Below are 24,754 nucleotides of genomic sequence, written 5' to 3' on the forward strand. Positions count from 1 at the left end.
CAGAAAACTCGCTTTCATCTTGTGTTGTTTCATCCACTATCAGTTAAGCTTCAGACATTAGCCTATCACATTGTTTCTATCACATTTATAGATCAGCCTCAAATAATCATTGAAGTTTCAAAAATTCGCTATATTGTCTAGATTTTGTAAGTTTTAGCCTCCAATTATGAAAGGGTGAACTAGGCATATAGCACAGATGATTAAAAGTCCAGAAATGCTCAGCTCTTTAATTTAGAAATTTCTAAAAAGGGTTGTTAAGATTGGAACCAAGAAAGATCTTTTGAAGACAAGAGCAAAAAATGAGTTTAAGATTCTTATTGTATAAAAGTTAAACGCGGTAAAAATAATCAAAAAGTTATCTTAATCAATAGGAAATTTATCAGTGAAATTCTCTTTCTACGAAACACTCATAGCCAGAGGACCCTCCTACTCAAGTGGATTACTTGCTCGTGGCTTTCCTGTCAGAAATTGATGTCCTGATCCGAAAGTCACGATAATAGCATGCATTTTCATCATCATAGGCAAAATAGGCAATATCATATATTTCATATATATCACTTATACTACATTATATATACTGCAACATGTACTACAAAATATGTCATATGTACACCGTATATTGTTCATACTACTTTTTATTTAGCCAAAACATTGTTTCGCAAGGCTCTGGCAGGTTTAGGCAATTTTTTCAAAACTCTACTAATTAAATAAAGATTTTGCGGATGTGTATACGAAATGAATAGATTATGCTAGTTTCCGGTATATAAGCGATTTGTTTTTGGAATTAGTCTGACACTTTGAACTCATACAAGACTGGAAAAGAAAAAACGAAAGGTTGCTCATGAACTCTCGAAAGCCTGAACAAGAACGCACAAAACCCCGTGAAGGCACAAAAGTCTAGTGAACGCTCGAAAGTCTGGACATGAACGCACAAAAGTCTGGTGAACGCACGATAGTCTGGATATCTTTCCGTCTGGGACAGTGTGGACATACAAGTTGCTGTCTGGAATCTCAACCTGGATGAGATTGATGCTTCTGCTGTTGCATCCCCTTTTTTGACTAAAGTTTCATAGCATCATTCAGCGACGAAAATCTTATTTATGAAATTACGGATCTGTTACTTTTGCCCCTCCACTTCCCCCCAACATAGCGTGTGTATTTTGTTTGCACCACATAGAGTACGTCCTATATTTGTACATAATGATTTACTATGTAATGACTGGTGCTCTATAAATGGGGCAAGTGGGGGAGGGGGGCAAACGGAATTGATCCAAAAGTCCTCCATGTAAATAAGGTATGGACACCTCCCCTCAACAAATTAACTCTTGTTTCATGAAGAAGAACTATCAAAGAACTAACACAGCAAATATTGGGCAGTTGCATATTACCAAATCATAGCCCGAACACACCCTTACCAAAAAATGTCATGTTGTTCCGCCTTGAGACAGAATCGTCAAAACCCGACTGCTCATCTTTAATTTCCAGAGAATTTGAGGAGCACCGCAATGATACTTCTCAAGTTTTCTAAAAAGTATAGGTGATTAAAGGTTTTTGTTGAGTCCCACCCCCCCCCCCGCTACCCCCAGCTTAGTGAGTGCATAATATTTGCACCCCCAGACGCACGTGACATATTGTTATATAATGATTTACTATGTAAAGGTACGTGCTCTTAACGGGTGGGGGGTACATAACGTACGGGGGGGGGGGGGGGCACAAACGGAATAGATCTCAAATAGTATACTATTCTTTATTGCATATATTACAAAAGAATGCAACATAGATGGGGTTCAATAAACACCCGGGCCGAGGATTTTGCCCAAAAAACGGGGAAAGGAGTATAAAGTAGTAAAAAGTGTAACATAATATTTTTGCACCTTTGGTGCCCCACTTATTAAGGGTAATTCGATTTTAAAGTTTTATTTGACTGGTGTAATTAAAAAGAGCAAAGAGTGTAAAAAAGTGTAATTTACTCTCTCGGCCCGGGCAGGGGGGGGGGGGGGGTTAGGGCGGCATATGTTTTTAGAGTCTATATCCTGTAGATTTAACGTACTCAGCAACTAGGCTAAAAGCTGGGTACTTTCCCAATGTAACCTAAACCTTAACCCCTCCCCCGCATACCCCAACCCGCGCAAACCAAACCCTAACAGTAGCCCCTCTTCTCAAAATTCCCAATTCGGATCTATTCTGTCCCCCCCCCCCCAGTTTTTTTTATTACCCCAGTTACAAATTATATATTGTTATATAGCACGTTGCTATGTACGAAAACAGCACGTGAGCCTGGGGGTCATAAAAATTTATGCTCACTAAGCTGGGGGGGGGGGGGGGGGGGGGGACAGAATAGATCCCCCAATTCCCTTCACGCCTTTCCTCCCCTCTCAACTTCCTCATTGCACCTTATAACGCCTAAAAACTCAATTATTTTGGACACAAATTGCACGTCAATTCTCAGGCTGGATATTTTCGACAGATGATTTGACTTTTAATTGTTGCTCTCGAGTTCCACAGAATCCGCGAAAAATGCGGCAACCTCTTTATATAAATAAGAGTTTATTTGTACACGAGGTTGGCACTTGCCTAAATATTGATTCCGAAGCTTAGAGACTACCATTTTAGGTACTGGATTTAGTGATCATTAGGAAGATGGTGGATATGTGGAAGTAAGCGGTTTCCATGTCAACTTCACGTCTAGTTTTTTCAAAATACTTTCAACTGTTCGGGAGTCCTTGTACCGAAGGGGGGGGGGGGTAGATGTAGGGAGGATTTGGATGCACAAAAATGCAACCCACACAACCCTTAATGGGTTAGCACACCGACACGTGATTCTTTCCCATTAATTACACCCAATCAAACCCACCCTTGTTAGTAGCTATATAACCTATAGCCCCCAACTGCCGTACACCATAGTGGGCGTGGACCTATAATTCGTCGAAGGCCATAATTGAAGGTTTGTTTCCAGGAATTTTCCCTTGATTATTGTGGTCCTTACTTTTTGGCTTGCTTCAACTGTCTGGTTTGTGCTAATGATGTCGAATTTTGGTAACGAAGAACCTCAATCGCTACTACGCAGAGATGTCGAGCACCAGATAGCTGGAAACCACACTGCCAAAGCTATCAGGTGGCCATACAGAACAGCTGGACTGTCTCTTAATGTCACTGAGGCAAAAGAGAATCTGAGCCAAGATGTAACATTCGATGGTGGACACCGATCGGGTCTCGAACCTTCGATAGGAGTTGGCAACACAACGCGTACCTGAACCTCAACTGGCTAAATGCAAGTGGCATTTGAGGCTGCGTTTGGATTACAGAGCCAAAGGAAACGATGCACAAACAAAGCTCAATTAAATCTATTTCGAATTCCCAACGTTTTAAAGCATTAGTTGGGGTCCTCTGATTTTGAGGGTCCATGAAAATAATTATTTTCATGGACCCTCAAAATCAGAGGAACCCAACTCAACAACACCACCCCCCCCCCCCCCCCCCTCCAATGAGTGCCCTCACGATACAAAATGATCAAGAGGCTCGAAAAGTGGCCCTGACGGACAAGAGTGCTGTTCACAGGACACGAGGGGGTTAGGGTTGATTGTGTATCGTCTAGGGTAAGCGAAAGTGAGTTTTTGCAAGTGCAAGACGGCGACTAAGATATTTAATTCTACCCCCCCCAACCCCCCGCGGCACCCTTACCAGGTTAGTGGTCATATCAACTTTACGCCCCCAGGTGAACGTGCCATTTTACATAATAAGTGTAATATAATAATAATAATAATAATAATAATAATAAATTGTTCATTTTCTGTTATCGAGCAACACAAAAGTTTATTTTACTGTGCACAAAATATATGTACAATGAAGTTCAACAGAAAAAGAGCACACCATTAGATCATCAGTTGATCCGTTTTCAGGTGCCTCACAATATAGGAATATCAAAGAACTGTTGATTAAGAACCGAAAGAAAATTACTATAGTAATTGAACTAAATCATGGTTGGTTAAAACAAAAAAAAATTTTTTAAAATATAAATAAACCGATAACTGAGTGCAGGGGGCTACAATTAGACGTACTCAAAAAAAAAACTTGAGAAGTCTTGGTTGTCAATTATGTAATTTCTTAAAAACATATGGCAAAAACGTTTTATTTTTTGATTTGTTATTTTTAAAACCGTATTTACAAAGGAAGGTTCCAGAAAAATCAACAAATTCAACATTTTTCGGACCTTAAACCTCAATGGGTTTGTCACATTTTTTCGATCACCGCAATCAAGACACATTGTTGTTTTTCTTCTTTTTTTACTCTGTTAAATTCGTTATCATTCAAGTAAGATTTGACGTGACTAACAACACATTCGTCTCTTAGCATTTTTATTAACAGTTTAAGTACTTCGTACAAGTGTAGTTCTTTCGCTAAAAACAGGTTAAATTTTCTCCTTAGATCACTCACTGAGTTGAACTTTCTTTTATTGAAAATTATCCTTATGAGTTTTTTTTAATTTTGAGTCTATCAATGAAATATCTGACAAAACAGAATTTCCATAAATCAGTATACCATATTGCACTACCGGCTGAACATAACTTTTAAAAACCTGAATCATTTGACTTTTACTAAGAAATTTTCTCAGTCTATGGAACAGTCCAATGAACTTTATTAATTTTTGGATAACCACATCAATATAATTTTTGAAAGACAATTTATTATCTATTGTTATTCCAAGAAAACGTATTGAGTCAACGTTTTCAATTCTCTCTTTATCGATGTTAATCTGTTCTTTTTTGGAGTAAGTTTTAATTTTCCCAAAAAACATTGATTTTGTTTTTTTCAGTATTGATTGTCAATTTATTATTAGTTAACCACTGATTACATTTTTGTAATTGAGTTTTGTGTTTCATCACAACCTCTTCGGCGGTGGCTGAAGTTTCAATAACTGTTTCATCTGCAAAAAGTATGATATTAGATTCAAGATTAGTTAAATTGTCAACATCTTGCGTATTGCTCAAATCATTCACGTATATTATGAAAAGCAGAGGACCGAGAACCGATCCCTGGGGAACTCCAATATCAACAAAAGCAGTACCTGAAACAACTTCTGCAATTTGAACAAACTGAGAGCGGTTAGTTAGGTATGATTTAAGTATATTGAAAACATGACCTCTCAAACCAATATTACAACATTTGTCTAATAGTATTGTATGGTCTACCGTATCAAAAGCTTTTTTGAGATCCAGGAATGTGCAAACAGACATAGCGGATTTCTCAGATAATTTTTGTCGCAAGAGTGCAATCAGAAACAAAACAGCGTCAACTGTACTTCTTTTGGCCCTGAAACCAAACTGGGAGCTTGAGAGCAGATTAAATTTCACTAAAAAAGAGATAATTCTTCCCTGAAGCAATTTCTCGAAGATCTTTGCTATCGTTGGTAATAAGGAAATAGGACTAAAATTTGATGGTATACTCTTATCTCCAGATTTGTGAAGTGGGAAAACTTTTGCAATTTTAAGACAATCAGGGAACACGCCAAGATTGAAGCATTCATTGAACCATTTTGAGAGAAAAGGACTCAGGACATTAGAAAATTTCTTGATGCAGTTGTAATTGAGGTCATAACAGTCCTCACTGCACTTATTCGGAGCATTATTAATGATATCAAAAACTTCCTTGCCTGTAATATCGGCAAGAAACATAGATTGTTCTGCTTTATCGGTTGTTTTTAGAAACAATTTCGTTGGTAAATGTGCGTTCATTTTCCTTCCGATTGATGTAAAAAAATCATTTAAATGGTTGACTTCATCTTGAGATGGTATTTTTCCACGATTTTCAATTTTTTTGCCTGTTATGTCACCATAAATTTTAAAAAAGTTTCGGTTTGTGTTTGCTCCACCTTTTTCAATTTGATTTTGATAAAAAGTCTTCATTTTGTTTTTTATCAAAGTTTTTACCTTCCTGCACCGTTGTTTGTATTCGTTATTGGCCGATATTGATTGAGTTTTGAGTGCATTCTTCCACAACCTTTTTTTCTTTGCGGCAGCGTTTTTGACTTCGTTGTCAATCCAGATCTTTTGCACATGTTTTCTTGTTGTCTTAGGTAAATAGTGATCTAATGCTTCTTGCACAGTTCTTTGTGAACATTTGAATTTATCATTAATTTCTTTTTCGGTAGAATCAATTTATTTTAATCGCTGCCACAGAACGAAACTAATTTTTTCCTGAAGAAGAGGATTTTCAAGTTTTGCCCAATTTCTCGTTTGAAAAAAATTATTTTCTGTTTCTAAGTTGGTTTTATTCTTCAATTTAAGTAAAAGTGAATAGTGATCAGTTATTTTTGTTCTTTGGCTGGTAACCTCTGATTCAAAATTTGTAAAGAACAGGTCAATATAAGAACTTGATTTTTTTGTTTCGCGTGTAATGAGGTTCTCACTTACCAATTTTAGGTCAAATGTTTGGGTCAATTCCCTTACATATGATTGTTTGTTCCCTTTAGATAGAAAATTTACATTAAAGTCACCGCACAGCACATGCAGGCTTTGCGGATCGCTAATATGTTGTTCCAAGTAGGTACTAAGAACGTCAAAAGTAGCAATCGTGGTGGCATTAGGTGGTATATAAACACAAGTCATTGATAACTTTTTTGTTCCAATACTGAAGTAAACACTAACCGCTTGTATATTGTTCAGGTTTAGAGACCCGCGTATTTTAACATTAAATTTATTTTGTACAAAAATTGCGACACCTCCACCTCTTTTTTCCCTATTGCTTGTAACCAGTTCATCATAACCATCTATGTGAAAAATATTTGATGAGAACTCATCTTTAAGCCATGTCTCTGTTAGGCAGATTGCTATAGGTTTTTCTTTCAGAGACGCAATTTCCAAAGTGAGTTCATCAAAGTTTTTTGTTAGTGAACGTATGTTCTGTAGCATGATAACCTGCTTGGTTTCGCCCAGTAACATTTTGTCTATGACGACCATGAGATATTAGTTCAACTACACAATCTGAGCAATCAACTTTGACTGATGAAATCATTAGCAATTTGAGATAAAAAAAATAATAAAAAAATTGTATTTGAAAAAAAAAATATAAAAAAAAAGTTCAGGTTTTGTTTTCAAGCATTTTGAAAAATTTGAAGCAAAGAATGTTAAAATTTAACTTAGAGGACGTCCAGTGACTTTTTTTCCTTCTTTTTTTCATTTTTAAAAAAAAATTGCACTCCTTTATGTAAGAATGACTTTGATCACTGGGTGAAAGTTTGTTTGTTTTAGGTGCTATCTTTAATATGCAGTATAAATAATAATGTTCCGCGGAAATCACATAACTTTTTTCATCTCAATACTCTTGTTTCAGACTAGATGACTGCGGAAATCACAGTCAGCTTGAAACTTGCTCGCGGAAATCACGAGCAGAGTATCAAAATGAATTTTTTTCTTTCTTTATTTTTTTTCTTGTTTATGTTATACTTCTTCCCCCATTTTGTTTCTTCATGAAGCAGTGTTTCAAAAAAAAACAAGAAAAGCTTAAGAAGGAACGATTCACCAAATATAGTGCATTTCCCCCTATTTTTTTGTTGGTATTTTATTTATTAATATAATTATAAAACAAATTAAATGCAAATTATAAGACTGTTTGTGCCCCTCAGCTTAGTGGCTCAATATTGGCACCCACCAGAGGCACGTTCTGTTTATGTAACCAATGCATCATAACCTTGGCATGTACACAGCATGCCGAATATCTGCTACGTGCGTGTCAGACTCTTAAAACCATCTTTTTTTAATATATGCACCACCTATATTAAAAAAATACACGGGTTTTTCGAAAAAGATGATATACCACAAATGAGTTCATTAGGCAAATATGAATAAAATGAATTCAAAAACGAATGTATTTTGCTCGGTAACTGCATTGCGTTAAAGTTACAACCAAGAACCAACATAAAATATCCTCACTTTCGAACAATATCCTCACTGACATTAAGAGTCTGACCTTCTCCTCTTTGACCTTAAAGAATTTTGTTAAAAACACTCAATTTTGAGCATTATTCATGCATTTCTAAACACATAACAGCTCTCAAATCACACAGTAAAGCAATATTATTGTTTATTAAACAAAAATGATCGATGATAAACAGTATTCCTCTCTGAACAAACAAGACATTTACCAGCTCTATGTTAAAACTTACAAAAAATTGGAAGAAAAAGAGAAATTTATAGAGGATACAATTACAAAATTTACCAAGATGATGGAGTCTGGTTTTTATGTGGCTAATCCCCAACTGGTAGGGGGTGAGACGGTTCAGGGTGGGTTCCAATTGCAAAAGAATATAGAACAGTAGGCACCATGACGGAGGCGACCGATTTGGTTCGCGATTTCCAAAAAAAGAACTGTCACCGGAATGCGAAAACCTTGTTATTGGCAGTAGTATAATAGGCAAGTTTGAGATTGACAAATCTATTCCAATCGACTGCGTAATTCATGCTTATCGTGGGTCCACTACCAACGAGAAAATTAATGTTTTGAACAAATAAGACCCAAAAAAATCCGAACATTAGTAATTCAAGACGGAACAAACAACGTGCTGAAACATAATAGTAAATCTGCCAAGGAAACTTTCCTTGAATACAAAAAACTAATTGACTTATGCATTGAAAAAAGTTTGCGTTGTTTGCGAAATACCACCATTGAAAAACGTTGAGCAGTATCGGGATAAAAATGAAAATATTGATGAAATCAATAATCTTATTACATCTTACTATTCCGATAAACCATCTTTCAAGATATCTTTTTTTAATGCTAATATTAAAAATGTAAATAGTGCAATAGACAAGGATAATAATAACGGTAAGGATTCCATTGGATATTACGTCTTATATTTTGATAATGTGCATTTAAACTACCAGCATGGTGTGCCTCTTCTCAAAAACTGGCTGCTTTCTCATCTTCTTTTGACATCTAATGGTAGAATCTGTCCCAAAGGAATCCGTCAAAACAAAAGCCTAATTAATAGAAGTCCTCAAAATGCCTACAGATCTAATTATCGAAATAAACCATACAACTAACCCCAAAGAAACAGAAATAATTTATCGACTTATAACAATAGTTATCAGCCTGTGAATCAAAGATACTCCGCACTAAACTATAAAGGTGCTTCTAACTATTATGCCCAATCCTAAACAAACCCAGGACCTGTTTTAACATACAATGAGTCTATCAAAATGACTCTAAGAAGAGAGTCGGAAACAAAAATTTATCATCTAAATGTACAAAGCATTCTTAGCAAGGAAGAACAACTACGTACGCTAGTGCACGATCTTGGTCCTAACTGCATTTTTTGTTTTGTTTCACAGAAACATGGCTTTGTGAGTTTGATGATATGAACGTTTTCAATCCTGAAAACGAAAGATACTGTTATTTCAGATCTGACCGTATTTCGCCTGCCGGAACGAAAACGAAAAAATGTGGTGGAGTTATGATTCTTGTTCAAAAGGTTTTTTCTCCAAAAATTCGTAATGACTTGAATCTTTTTACGGGAAATTTTGAGAGCGTATGGGTCTCATTGAAAATACCAACTTGTCCATCCTTACTAATGAATGTTACTTATAACCCCAATAAACAAAACAGCACTGATTTTTTGGACCAACTTGCAATTAACATTGATAATGCAATTACGAAAAACGGAAAGATATTACTTCTGGGCGACTATAACAATACCTATTTAGATACCTTGGAAAGATCTAGGCTTGAAACAGTAATACTTCCTTATGATTTACATATAAAGAACCAAACCATTCCTACTCGTTTAAACCGGGGAAACAATACCAAAAGCCTTATTGATTACATTTTTACTGACTGTTCAACTATAAACGACACTATAATTTGTGATAGCATAGTAAAAAGTGACCACTTTGCTACTCTAAGTCTATTAGGTCTTCATGTTGAAACTAAAGGTACCAGTCCAGAGAAAAATTTTCGATAAAAAGAACTATAATGCACTTGATTTTAAACACTGCCTAGAACAACAAAACTGGCAAAAAATGTATGTTCAGAACAACTTGGATTCAATGCTACAAGTTTTCACTGAAAATTTTACGACAGCACTTTCGAAAAGTGCTCCACTTAAATAAGTTTTTATCCGAATTGACCACAGTTTTTTTACATTAACAGACAAATGGTTAACTAGAAAATCAAGACAACTGATGGTCGATCGAGATAGGTTTTTGAATGATAAAGACTATGAAAATTTCATTAGGCAAATATGAATAAAATGATTTCAAAAACGAATGTATTTTGCTCGGTAACTGCATTGCGTTAAAGTTACAACCAAGAACCAACATAAAATATCCTCACTTTCGAAAAATATCCTCACTGACATTAAGAGTCTGACCTTCTCCTCTTTGATCTTAAAGAATTTTGTTAAAAACACTCGATTCTGAGCATTATTCATGCATTTCTAAACACATAACAATTCTCAAATCACACAGTAAAGCAATAATATTGTTTATTAAACAAAAATGATCGATGATAAACATATTCCTCTCTGAACAAACAAGACATTTACCAGCTCTATGTTAAAACTTACAAAAAATTGGAAGAAAAAGAGAAATTTATAGAGGATACAATTACAAAATTTACCAAGATGATGGTGTCTGGTTTGTATATGGCTAATCCCCAACTGGTAGGGGGTGAGACCTTTCAGGGTGGGGTTCCAATTGCAAAAGAATATAAAACAGTAGGCACCATGACGGAAGCGAACGATTTGGTTCGCGATTTCCAAAAAAAGAACTGTCACTGGAATGCGAAAACCTTGTTATTGGCAGTAGCATAATAGGCAAGCTTGAGATTGACAAATCTATTCCAATCGACTGCGTAATTAATGCTTATCGTGGGTCCACTACCAACAAGAAATTTAAAGTTTTGAACAAATACGACCCAAAAAAAATCCGAACATTAGTAATTCAAGACGGAACAAACAACGTGCTGAAACATAATAGTAAATCTGCCAAGGAAAATTTCCTTGAACACAAAAAACTAATCGACTTAGGGATTGAAAAAAAGTTTGCGTTGTTTGCGAAATACCACCATTGAAAAACGTTGAGCAGTATCGGGATAAAAATGAAAAAATTGATGAAATCAATAATCTTATTACATCTTACTATTCCGATAAACCATCTTTCAAGATATCTTTTTTTAATGCTAATATTAAAAATGTAAATAGTGCAATAGACAAGGATAATAATAACGGTAAGGATTCCATTGGATATTACGTCTTATATTTTGATAATGTGCATTTAAACTACCAGCATGGTGTGCCTCTTCTCAAAAACTGGCTGCTTTCTCATCTTCTTTTGACATCTAATGGTAGAATCTGTCCCAAAGGAATCCGTCAAAACAAAAGCCTAATTAATAGAAGTCCTCAAAATGCCTACAGATCTAATTATCGAAATAAACCATACAACTACCCCCAAAGAAACAGAAATAATTTATCGATTATAACAATAGTTATCAGCCTGTGAATTAAAGATACTCCGCACTAAACTATAAAGGTGCTTCTAACTATTATGCCCAATCCTATCAAAGACCCCCATTCCAATAAATTGATAATTTGTAATCCTGATGATTTAGAGAACTGTTGTTGCAATTGTTTAAGAAAAATGACATTGAACATCTTCTTTTCGTCAACCCAACAATCAAAATGTTTTTATTTAGTTTTGCTACTGTTGGCCTCAAGAATTCCAGCGTCAACAGTGGCAATTACATTACATAGCAAAACAAAAACTTCCGACGAAGGCTTTGGAAAAGCTTTTAAGTACCTTCCACAAACAGGGTTTTTATTTGTAGGATGTAAAATTATTATTATATTTTTTTCTGATTAGCTTAACGCTACTCCTAAGGGCTGGTGAGATGGAAACAAACCCAGGACCTGTTTTAACATACAATGAGTCTATCAAAATGACTCTAAGAAGAGAGTCGGAAACAAAAATTTATCATCTAAATGTACAAAGCATTCTTAGCAAGGAAGAACAACTACGCACGCTAGTGCACGATCTTGGTCCTAACTGCATTTTTTGTTTTGTTTCACAGAAACATGGCTTTGTGAGTTTGATGATATGAACGTTTTCAATCCTGAAAACGAAAGATACTGTTATTTCAGATCTGACCGTATTTCGCCTGCCGGAACGAAAACGAAAAAATGTGGTGGAGTTATGATTCTTGTTCAAAAGGTTTTTTCTCCAAAAATTCGTAATGACTTGAATCTTTTTACGGGAAATTTTGAGAGCGTATGGGTCTCATTGAAAATACCAACTTGTCCATCCTTACTAATGAATGTTACTTATAACCCCAATAAACAAAACAGCACTGATTTTTTGGACCAACTTGCAATTAACATTGATAATGCAATTACGAAAAACGGAAAGATATTACTTCTGGGCGACTATAACAATACCTATTTAGATACCTTGGAAAGATCTAGGCTTGAAACAGTAATACTTCCTTATGATTTACATATAAAGAACCAAACCATTCCTACTCGTTTAAACCGGGGAAACAATACCAAAAGCCTTATTGATTACATTATTACTGACTGTTCAACTATAAACGACACTATAATTTGTGATAGCATAGTAAAAAGTGACCACTTTGCTACTCTAAGTCTATTAGGTCTTCATGTTGAAACTAAAGGTACCAGTCCAGAGAAAAATTTTCGATAAAAAGAACTATAATGCACTTGATTTTAAACACTGCCTAGAACAACAAAACTGGCAAAAAATATATGTTCAGAACAACTTGGATTCAATGCTACAAGTTTTCACTGAAAATTTTACGACAGCACTTTCGAAAAAAGCTCCACTTAAAAAATGTTTTATCCGAATTGACAACAGTTTTTTTACATTAACAGACAAATGGTTAACTAGAAAATCAAGACAACTGATGGTCGATCGAGATAGGTTTTTGAATGATAAAGACTATGAAAATTTCATTGATCTAAAAAACCAGTTTCGTATTAATAATGACAACAATTTCAACAGATTTCATAGAAATCATATTGAAGCAGCAGAAAGTGACAGAAAAAAGTGGATGCTGATAAATGAAGTAAGAAACTCTGAAAAAACAAAACCCAGAATCTACAGTTTGAGAAATGTATTTGGTGATTATGTAACCCAAACAAAAAATTTGCTAACTTGTTGAACTATCGTTTCTCTACACTTGGGAAATTCCAAGGCCCTCAGCATCCACTACAGACTTCTGGGACAGGCAATCCTAAACAAAAAACTTTTAGCTTTCACTATGTAACGGAAAAAGACTGTCATGACGCAATTAGGGCACTGGGGAGAAATAGACTGATTGGACCATCAAACATTCCTGCATGGGCTATTATAGACTCAAGCTCTGTCATTGTTCCTAATTTAAATTTCCTTGTGAACTACTGCATCAAATTATCTTGCTTCCCCAATGAGCTTAAACGAGCACATGTTGTACCACTATACAAGAAAGATGACCCTGAGGAACCTAATAACTATCGCCCAATTTCCATTAACCCATGCCTTTCTAAGATCATTGAAACCATCTTGAGGGATCAAACTTGTCAGTACCTTCACGACATCAAATTACTAAGTAAAAATCAGCATGGTTTTAGGAAAAAGTTTTCTACCATCGATTCCCTTTTATTTTGCACAGAATTCATCAGAAACAAAACTGACATTAACATTTTTGTCACAGCAGCATTTCTTGACCTATCAAAAGCTTTTGATTCTATCAATTATGAAATTTTGAATATCAAGTCAGGCAACATAGGTTTTGATGAGAACTCAAAAAATCTCTTAAGAAGTTTCGTTACAAACCGCCGCCAATCCGTTGTACTACAAGACTGCATATCAGATAAACTAATGCTTCATAGAGGTGTACCACAAGGAACAGTACTTGGTCCGCTCCTATTTAATCTGTACATTAATGACATGGCAACAAGAGTTGACAATGAAACTGATTTCATACAATATGCTGACGAAACCGTTATTTTAACCATTGATACCTCCATTGACAAAAGGGAAATCAAGTTAGAGCAAAAGGCAAACAAACTTATTCGATTTTTTCATGAACATCACCTCACATTTAATACCTCTAAAACTAAATTCATGATATTTGGTAAGAGCAAAAGAAAAGATTTCAGTGAACAGATAATTTTAGATTCAATTCCAATAAACGAGAAACGTGAAGTAAAATACTTAGGGGTTCACATAGAAAGCAACATAACGTTTCAAGAGGAAGTGGAACATATCTTACGAAAAATGGCCCGAGGAATAAAAACAATTTATGCTCTTAGAAAATCAATTCCACATAAACTGTTGATACTTGTCCTAAATGCCCTAGTATTAAGTCACTTGCACTACTCAGCGGTTATCATTCACTAAATTGAGCAAAATTTAATAAAGTCTCTTGAGAAACAGCTTAACTGGTCATTACGAGCAACCTTTTTTAGACAGAAATTTGAATCTGTTCAAGATATTAAAGGCAGTCGGAATATACAACCCGTAAAACTCTTTTTAAAAACAAAAAGATTACAAAACTTTTGGAAAATAAAAAACAGTTACAACCTGCTTTTTCACCAACATCGGGACGTCCTTTAATCACCTGGAACCTTCATGAGTCTATAAGGACAAAAAAACTGTTCTGAAACCAAAAGTTGTTCTCTATCAAAAGGCAAAACTCGTTTGTTAGATTAGCGATACTAGATTGGAATGAACTACCCAGCGAAATTAAAATCAAACACGACAAATAAATTGGCAACTTAGAACTTTCTTCTCCTCAGCTTACAAAAGGAACCCTTTTTTGTGGAAGTTTACTTGTTCAACATGGCGTGACTTTAAATTTGGAAAATGAATTAGATCTACTGTTTACTGGTTGGGTTGACTTTATAAATTTAATTATTTTTTATTTTGATATATGCGACATAATTTGAATTTAACTCAAGTTTTCTGTTATAATATGGAAATAATAAATCCATTTAAATAATTACACTGCCGGACTAATATCAATTGTACTCGTTGATGTGGATCGGAATTCAGTGTTTTTTTAATAGGGTAGCACAGTTAAGTAGGGTTAAGCTTCAGTCGGAAGAGTTGGAGATAGAGATAGGTATAGTATTATGTATCACATCTGCTACTTAAAAATTGAAGTTTGAGCAAAATAAAGGATGAACTTGATGAGATACACACTAACAAAACTCGTATAAATTTAACTGGAAAACACCTTACCTTATCTGAAACGTTCAGGTAGTTCTGCTTTACCTGAACTTACCTTAACATATCTTAAATTTACCTAAAAGTTACTTGAAAAATTAAATTGGCAACACCTCAATTTTTACCAAACTTGCCTTGAATTTACCTGAGAAACACCTGAACACTTAAGGCAAAATTATTGGAAATTACCTTAAAAGTTTGCAGAAAACACCTTAAGGTTTCAGGTTAAAACGCCTGAAAAATACCTTCATTTAACCTTAATTTTTAAGGTAACTAATTTTAGTTGAGGTAAAAACATAGTGTTTTAAAAATAAGTAAAGATTTGTTCATTTAAGAAATGAGGTGTTGCCCTCTTAATTGTTCAGGAAAATTTAAGGTATAAACTAACGAAATGGGGGTAAATTTAAGAAAGATTAAGGTGGGTTAAGGTAACGGTCAGGTAAGGCAAAACAACCTGATCTTTTCCGGTAAAATTTTTCGTGACTTTAGTCAGTGAAACGTCTAAACTCAAAAGAGAAAAATATTTTTAAATAATTTTGAAAAATTGAGAGGCACTGGAAGTTATTTTTTTAACCTTTTTAAGTGCTGACCATGCTATTCGTTTTCATCGTGGTCAGAATGATATATTAAGTCGATCATTTGTCAATTTTTCGTGAAAGGAGTCTTTCAAATACGTTATCGATGGTAAAATTGAGACTCGAGAGAAACTTTGATTTAAATCAAGAACAATTTTGAACACAATTTTTTTGTACTTTAGCCTGGAGTTACTGTCAGTAGGAGTACCCTTCTGCTATATAAAGTTTTTTAATGGATGGGAAGGCTGAAAAATTTGACCATTTACGATTTTCGCCTCGAAGAAAAAGTTCGGGTCACTGGATCTTCGTTTTTATTGTGCAAGCCTAACTGTTTTGATAATTTTACTGCAGAACGTTTTAAAAGAAAGTTAAAGAAATTTAAAGTAATTTTAACTTAAAGTTAAGCTAAAGTTCAGGTAAACGTTAACATAACTTAACCTTAATAACGGTTGTTAATTTTCTTTAGTCTGATTCGCTTTCAGAGACAACGACTTATTTTCATGAGTTTATTTTGCTGTGTGTTCTTGTTTAAGCTCGTATGATTGTTAAATAATAGCTTACAAAGGTGTGGTTTATACCCGCAAGTACGATCAAAGTTAAGTGTGGCACGATGAAACTCATGTTTGATAATGAATGAAAAGGTTTGGCATTGAAAGTCATGAAAATTCAAAGTTAGAGATATGACTTTTACAGCCATTATGAATATGAACTCAATAAATTTGATTTAAATAACAAGGGGAAGGATTGGGGGGCTAAACGGTTATGGACCGTTTACACTCCGGCACGCAACAACAAAACTTAACAAATTAAATTATCAGAAAAAGGCAAAATAATTGACATCTGATAATCAAATTTACTGCTTCCAAAGTTTCCGCTTGAGTGAGTTTTATGCATCAGTTTGACATGATTGAAGGAGAACGAGAACGCGGACAACGAAGAAGAAGAATCATCGTCAGTTTCAAACACTTTACCCAATCTCACTGCGGGCGTTGCAGTTTGCCAGTACTGGTCTTGATGTCGAAGCTACTTGCCACTCCATCTCTACTCACATGTGCTTTGACGATCCAACCAATGGGCCAAATTCCTCGCGATTTATAATCTTTGTAGAGCTAAACAACATCGTCTTCCTTGAGTTCAGCGTTGGCTTGCTGCCATTTTGTCCGTCTGTTAAGTTCCGGTACAAACTCTTTGAGAAGACCAGACCAATAGTGGTCTAACAGGGTCTGTGACTCCCTAAAGTCTTTAATTGAAAACCTGGTTCTGTAGTTTGCCAGAGGTTTTAGGCAGAAGTGGCGTCTTCTCATCAGGAAATGATTCGGTGTTAATGGTTCCTCGTCGATCAAAGTGCTCCCAACATGCGTCAGTGGGCGTGAGTTAAGAATTCCTTCTGCCTCCGCTACGACTGTATGGAAGACTGAAAAATAAGTCGGCGGCTTCACAGGACAACAAGTAGGCTTCGTTTAGCCGACCGGATAAGTCGTTCCCAAACCCCTCCGAAATGCGGTGCCAGAGGTTGGTTGAACGCCCACTGGATGTTCTGTTGCTCCAGCTGGATACGCATGTAGTTATTGTCTGGTTTGTAATCTTCCTTAAAATTGAGTTTCATTGCCGGGTTAGCTCCAACAAAGTTTTTCCGTTGTCCGAAATAATGACATCAGAGTTTCCTCGTCAGGATACAAAACGTCAAATAGCCATTAGTAGAAAGTCAGTGGAGAGGTCATCACAAACTTCCAAGTGTACTGCTCGTGTGAACAAGCATGTAAACATGCAGACATAGTTGAGTTCTGTCCGGTTTCTGGATTTTTCAAGGTGAAAAATACCGAACATGTCCATTCCAGTATTCCTAAATGGGTAGAGTTTGGCGTGCTCCAAAAACCAAAAATTTGGTAGAGGAGCCTTCTTCGGTCTGACATTGTCTACTCGCAAGCGCCTGCAGATGAAGCAGTACTTCCCTAAAGCTCTTAGAGCTCTGTGGATTCCAACTATCATGAACGTTGCTTGGATATGTGCACAAATATGTTCAAATCCATGATGCCCGCAGTCGTGATGTGCTTTTTCGATATGCAGTTTGGCAACTCTGCACTTGCTGTGGTGTATCACCGGATGTTGGCTCTGAAAAGGCAATCCAGATTTCTGAATTCGTCCCTCAACCCTAAGAAGTCCGCCGCTATCCAGAAAGGGTGTATATGGTAATAGCTGGTCCTTCCTGTCTAGGAGTAGTCCGCTTTGAAGTCGAGAAACTGTGTTCTTGAAGTGTGTGGAATGAGATATCCTCAAGAGAAAGGTTCGAACCTTGTTTTCGTCAGCCGCGAAGTCGTCCAAGTCGCAAGGTAAGTCGCGTTTGATCGACCTCTTCAGTACGCGTACTGCTTCAAGCACTGTCCTATGTGTGCCAATGAGTATAGGCCAATTTGGAAATCTGTTTGGGTCTACCAACGGTTTTTCACTGGTCTTGTCATCAACTTGAGTGGCGTATCTTTGAGCTGGTTTGTCAACGGAGAATTTCCACTCGCTCTCAGGCTTGATCAAGAAAGAAGGTGCTGCTATCCACATTTTTTGAAGATCGCATGGAGCTAGACCTCTGGTACCATGATCAACTGGGTTCGTTTTTCCTGGTACGTGTCGCCAATCATCTCTGTTTGAGATCTCAGCAATTCTGTTGAGCCTATTTGCGATGTACATCTTCTGTCGATCCTTTGATTTGATCCAGTTGAGTACTGCTGTGCTGTCGGTCCAAAATTTTTTGCTCCTCACATCTGTTCTCGGTCTCACAGATGCTTGTTAGTTCTGCTCCCAATGTAGCTGCTTCGAGCTCCAAATTCGAGCTCAACTGTTTGATTGGTGCCCCCCTGTATTTGCTGATGACGTAGTGCGTAGCTATTAAGCCGTCAGCGGAGATTGTCCTCAGGTACACCACTGCTGATACTGCTGAAAGTGAAGCGTCTGTGAAGGTGTGCAACTCGTGAGTTCCATCGTCGTTCGGAACTAGAGATCTGGGGATTGGAATTGGAGGCATATTCTGTAAGTCTTCCATCCATTGTTGAATTTCGTGGTAATGTTCCTTTGATAGCAGCTGATCCCAATTGCGTCCTTGCTTGATGACTTTTTGCAAGATGCATCTCAGTCGAATTGCAAAAGGCGAGATTATTACAATGGGATCAAACAAAGAAGCAGTCATTGAGAGAAGCTTTCTCTGTGTGATATTCTCTTTTTCATAGCTCAGTTGGGGTTTCGCAAAAGAAGTTGATCGGATTGAGGTTTCCATGTTTGACCAAGTAACCTTTGCAACTTTAGAACTCCAATTCTGTCTTCCTCAGGAATCCTTTCCAGCACAGCAGGGTTATTGGTGAGACACTTGGTGAGGTTGAATCCCCCTGTTTTGAGAACATGTTTCAGCTCAGTCGCTGTATTTGCTGCCTCTTCCTCTGTTGCGAATGTTTGAATGAAGTCATCCATGTAGAATTGTTTTGTGATTGAGTCAAAAATTTTTGGATGTTCTTGTCTGTTATCGTTGGCGCACTTTTGCAGAACAAAAATTGCGCAGGCGGGAGAACAAGTTGCTCCAAAAATGAGTCATTAGTATCTGGATGTCCTCTTCCCTCTCCTCATCATTGTCGCTCCACAAAAAACGGAGAGAATCTTGGTCTTCTTTTTTGATTCCAACATGATGAACATAGCCTCTATGTCTGCTGCTACTGCAACCGCATACTGACGAAACCGTAGAAGAAGTCCATATAGATTGCACAAAAGGTCCGCTCCCGTTAGAAGTGCATCGTTCAAAGAAACCCCTTTGTATTTTGAGGCTGCATTTGTCACTCGTCTTATCTTATCCGTTTTTTGCTTGTTGATGACGGGATGATGCAGTAGATACCGAATGTTCTTTGCAATCCTGGTTCGGAACAGCTGCTACGTATCCTTATCCATATCATCAAAGATAGTGGCCATAGATCTCTGTTTCAGTTGGTTGTCTCTCTCTAATCGCCTCTGCAAGGCGTGCCACTGAACCCTTGCCATGAAGTTGTTGTTGGGCAGTGTGACTTTTTCACGCCAAGGGAGACCAATCTCATATATTTCCCCGTTGTGATGTGTGGTCTCTACCAAAGTCTTTAGTACCTTCTGGTCCTCATCATTGTGTCCTTTTGTAGAACCCTGATTAAAGTTGACACCTTCAAAGGTCCAAAAAAGATGGAGAAGATTTTCGTCCGGGTCGTCACTACCTCGCTTGAGATGGTTGAAAAGAGTGATGTTGTGGTTGCTGCTTCCTTTATTGTTTGGTTGAAAGTGCTCTTGTGGCACAGGGCCTGTCAGAGTCCATCCTAACATTGTGGTGACTCCGTAGGATGTTCCTGGTTTGCCGGTAGTGAAGTGTCTTGGAACAGTAGCCAGAAAAGCATCCGCTTCTATGAGTATTCCAATTTTGTTGTCACGAATTTGTGGGAAATTGATTTCTGCCAGATGATCATGGTCTCTACAAAGCCTATTCAACATTTCTGCGGGGACAGTAGGCATCTGGATCTGCTCGATGGAGGTTGCGTACACTGAAAGACTTGTCTTCGGTTTTGAGCTGCGAAGCGAACCAATTCCGATCATGACATCAGCTGTTGTCACCATGTGCTCCCCATTCAGCGAAGCTAGAGGTAGTTCTAAATCTTTGGGGACTCGAATTCGAAGAGCATCAGCAATGTTTTGTGTGATCTGTGTATTATCACTTCCACTGTCCAAAAGTGCATAAGTCTTTATGTTGAAGTCTTTGTAGAAGAGCGTGACTGGTATTGCCTGTAGTTGAATAAAAGCTCTGATCCATCTGGGTTCCCGATTTCTGCTGCAAGTGTGCTTTTGCACCCGTGGAATTTTTGATGAATCATCATTCAGTTCGTTGCTGGTCACTGATTGAAAGTTGGTGTTACTTTTGTCATCAGATTGCTGAGGATTGCTGTGCTGCTGATTGACAGTTTGATGTGAGCTGTTGTTTCCATAGGTTGGATTACGAGGGTTGAAATTGTTTTGATTGTATCTCCTTCTGTTGCGAATGTTTGAATGAAGTCATCCATGTAGAATTGTTTTGTGATTGAGTCAAATATTTTTGGATGCTCTTGTCTGTTATCGTTGGCGCACAAAAATTGCCCAGGCGGGTGAACAAGTTGCTCCAAAAATGAGTCGTTGGTATTTGGATGTCCTCTCCTCATCATTGTCGCTCCACTAAAAACGGAGAGAATCTTGGTCTTCTTCTTTGCTTCCAACATGATGAACATAGCCTCTATGTCTGCTGTTACTGCAATCTCTTACTGACGAAACCGTAGAAGAAGTCCATGTAGATTGCGCAAAAGGTCCGCTCCCGTTAGCAGTGTGTGCATTGTTCAAAGAAACCCCTTTTTATTTTGAGGCTGCATTTGTCACTCGTCTTATGTTATCCGTTTTTTTGCTTGTTGATGACGGGATGATGCAGTAGATACCGAATGTTCTTTGCAATCCTGGTTCGGAACAGCTACTACGTATCCCTTATCCATATCATCAAAGATAGTGGCCATATATCTCTGTTTCAGTTGGTGGTCTCTCTCTAATCGCTTCTGCAAGGCGTGCCACTGAACCCTTGCCATGAAGTTGTTGTTGGGCAGTGTGACTTTTTCACGCCAAGGGAGACCAATCTCATATATTTCCCCGTTGTGATTTGTGGTCTCTGCCAAAGTCTTTAGTACCTTCTGGTCCTCATCATTGTGTCCTTTTGTAGAACCCTGATTAAAGTTGACACCTTCAAAGGTGCAAAAAAGATGGAGAAGATTTTCGTCCGGGTCGTCACTACATCGCTTGAGATGGTTGAAAAGGTTGATGTTGTAGTTGCTGCTTCCTTTATTGTTTGGTTGAAAGTGCTCTTGTGGCACAGGGCCCGTCAGAGTCCATCCTAACATTGTGGTGACTCCGTAGGGTGTTCCTGGTTTACAGGTAGTGAAGTGTCTTGGAACAGTAGCCAGAAAAGCATCAGCTTCTATGAGTATTCCAATTTTGTTGTCACGAAATTGTGGGAGATTGATTTCTGCCAGACGATCATGGTCTCTACAAAGCCTATTCAACATTTCTTTTCGGGTAGTTCTAAATCTTTGGGGACTCAAATTCGAAGAGCATCTGCAATGTTTTTTGTGATCTCTGTATTATCACTTCCACTGTCCAAAAGTGCATAAGTATCTATGTTGAAGTCTTTATAGAAGAGCGTGACTGGTATTGCCTGTAGTTGTATAAAAGCTCTGATCCATGTGGGTTCACGATTTCTGCTGCAAGTGTGCTTTTGCACCCGTGGAAGTCTTGATGAATCATCATTCAGTTCGTTGCTGGTCACTGATTGAATGTTGGTGTTACTTTTGTCATTAGATTGCTGAGGATTGCTGTGCTGCTGATTGACAGTTTGATTTGAGCTGTTGTTTCCATAGGTTGGATTACGAGGGTTGAAATTGTTTTGATTGTCTCCCCTTCTGTTGCTGGTATTTGGCGTGTTACTGATTGTTGACGAAAGCTGAGACGTTGTATGGCTGAAGTTTCTACCGTAGTTTGACTGCACCGGGTTGTTCCCGGATTTAAATCCCCCTTTACTCGTTGCTTGGAAATCACTTCTCTGCGAAGTCCTGAAGTCGTCTCGACGGAGAGTTGAATGATGAAACCCATTGCATCCTTCTACAAGACATCGAATTTTGATTTACAGAATCCACACTCATATCTCTTCAAACAATTGACACAAAAGTTGTGATGCCTCACCAATTGCTGACGGTCAGCTACAGACTTGCTCAGGTATTCTTTGCAACGACCAAGGTTGTGATCCCCAGAGAATAGTTGACAACTTAAGCTGGTTTGATAAATCATGTTGGAGTTTTTCTGGCCTTGGGAAAGCCGTTCAAACCGGATTGTTCTCTGTGGTCTTTGTGGAGAAACATCCTCGCAAGCCTCTGCATATGTGCTTATCCAATCTGAAAAATTAGCCAAATTGGGTTGCTTCCTTCTCATGCTCCTTACATGTTGATTCCAGCGAATCGTCATTGGTGTTGTCAACTTTTCCTTGGCAACTTTAACTACCGCAGAAGCCTTTAGGTCCGATTCAAAATGGTGAAGTCGAAAGGTCTTTATCAAACGTCTGAGGAAGGACGCAAAACTTACAAAGCTGCTGGGATCATCCATTCTGGTCTTCGGCCATTGTTCAAGTTGTGTGAGGTACGCACTCACAACATGCTGCGGCTTTCCAAACATTCTGATAAGTTCCTGAAGTGCCTCCTCAGAGAAGTCTCCGTTGTAAGAATAACCAAAGATGAAATCTTTTGCTTTGTGAGTTACTGAGTTTTGCAAGTATGTCATTTTCTGAACAGTTGAAAGAGCTGGATTGTCGTGAATGGTTGACTTGAAAAAGCTGTACCATTGATGCTTGAGAAATGGTCAAGACTAATTTTTGGTAGACTGAGTGTACTGAGGTAGACTGAGTGTACCAATCATCATCACTTGATGATTGGTACACTCAGAATTGGGGGGGGTCTTTGTGGGAACTGTTGCTCAGAACCCTGCTGTGGCATGAAATTTAAGTGGCGAATAATCTCTCCGTTGAGAGCGTTCATCATTTTGTTTGTCTTGGGGAATGCGTGATCCATTTGACTACCGAACAAATGACGTGCCTCTTGCTGATCACGTGGATAGTTATTGTCTGCAAACGGTTGAGTGAAATTGTCAGGCATTGCTCGAAGTTGAAATCCAGGTGTTGTACCGGAATTCCAGTACACAGTGTCTGATGGTTGGTTGAGCGCTTGAAAAATTGAGGGTATCAAAACTTTGATTTGGGACATTCACATCAAAAATCGGGCAACTCTGAACCTGTTTCGCATCTTCACTGAGGCTGCGATGCTCCTGTATCTCACTGTTGTCTTTTGGTTTCTAAGCGTTATTTTTTGCTACATTACTCCCTTTTTTGAAGATCACGATGACTGTTTTTGGACGGTACACAATCATGGTCATCAGAACGAAACACCTCATCCCAGCTCTCAGCGTTTTCACCCGCATTTTGCGTTGGCGTTTTACGTCTCATTCCGCTTGGTTGTTTACGTCTGGTTCTTGAAACAACAACCTTGCTCCGTAGTTTGTTGGGTTCTTCCGAGGAGGTGTCGAAAGAGATAAACTTTTGACGGTTTGACCCATGAAGCAAACTGATTTTTTGTTTGATTCTCAGCCATTTGCAATTTCTCCGTGCAGAATCTGCAGCAACAGTGTCGAGCTCTTCTTTGTCAACTGTTGTTTTATGAGCTCGTTACACATGCGATCAAGCTCCGCTTTTTGCAGTCGAAATTCGTCAACGAGCTCTTGGAGGTCTGCTGCTGCTTCTGTTTGTTGCATTTGTTCGTCGAGTAGGTCTTGTGCTGCTTCCCACTCAATGACTTTGAACTTCAAGAGTTGCATGAGTTGAGCTTTGGAGGTTGGCTTTGTTTTGGTTTTGCTTGATATGGCTTTGGTTTGTCTCATTGGTTAATTGTTACTTAGTTTATGGTTGCACGATGACATTCACAAAACACTTTATTGCACTCTGAGTGTTATGAGTCACAGCACTTATAGTTAGCACTTAAAATGTTGTTAGAACGCGTAGTGATCGTTTTTTTGTATCTACAACAACTTGAATGCTATTTATGTTGCTGTTGTGGACAGCTAACAATGATTTGGTTGTCTTATGTTTTATCAAATCTTGCTTGAATGCTGTTTATGAAAGTATTTTATGTACGCTTTGCGTTGTGGGGAGGGTTTCGTCTGATCACGGTTGCAGAGAAACGCCCTAACCTGGGGAGGATACTGTTTTACCTTTTAGAAAATTTTGTGCCTAGAAACAAAAACTTTTGCACTTGAGTGTCAGCTGGTGCAAAACTATAAATCAGAATCAGCTATATTATCTGTTTGAATGTAAGAAGGTTTGAATCGAACCCTGAATTTTTTAATGCTTTTTCGCTAGAC

General features: G+C 37.7%; 3 protein-coding genes across 3 annotated transcripts; 1 reads left to right on the plus strand and 2 right to left on the minus strand.

Annotated features, from left to right (window-relative positions):
* The first annotated feature begins 2,502 nt into the window (after window positions 1-2,502).
* Window positions 2,503-3,361, plus strand: LOC142346087 (uncharacterized). The gene is made up of 2 exons (XM_075398588.1): window positions 2,503-2,657; window positions 2,957-3,361. The coding sequence occupies exons 1-2, from the start codon at window positions 2,641-2,643 to the stop codon at window positions 3,252-3,254; spliced, it is 315 nt and encodes a 104-aa protein (XP_075254703.1). The 5' UTR covers window positions 2,503-2,640; the 3' UTR covers window positions 3,255-3,361.
* A 14,112-nt stretch (window positions 3,362-17,473) lies between these two features.
* LOC142346138 (uncharacterized) lies at window positions 17,474-18,343 on the minus strand. The gene has a single exon (XM_075398645.1). It carries the CDS (start codon window positions 18,341-18,343, stop codon window positions 17,474-17,476), a length of 870 nt encoding a protein of 289 aa, XP_075254760.1.
* A 112-nt stretch (window positions 18,344-18,455) lies between these two features.
* On the minus strand, window positions 18,456-18,968 carry LOC142346139 (uncharacterized). The gene has a single exon (XM_075398646.1). It carries the CDS (start codon window positions 18,966-18,968, stop codon window positions 18,456-18,458), a length of 513 nt encoding a protein of 170 aa, XP_075254761.1.
* Window positions 18,969-24,754: the final 5,786 nt, after the last annotated feature.

The sequence above is a fragment of the Convolutriloba macropyga genome, chromosome 9, assembly GCF_964194025.1.
Source record: "Convolutriloba macropyga chromosome 9, txConMacr16.3, whole genome shotgun sequence".
Taxonomy (NCBI): Eukaryota; Metazoa; Xenacoelomorpha; order Acoela; family Convolutidae; genus Convolutriloba; species Convolutriloba macropyga.

What these genes read in the sequence shown, in the direction of transcription:
- LOC142346138 (XM_075398645.1), bottom strand. Translation starts at nt 18,343, where the DNA reads ATGTGGATAGCAGCACCTTCTTTCTTGATCAAGCCTGAGAGCGAGTGG.
- LOC142346139 (XM_075398646.1), bottom strand. Translation starts at nt 18,968, where the DNA reads ATGACTGCTTCTTTGTTTGATCCCATTGTAATAATCTCGCCTTTTGCA.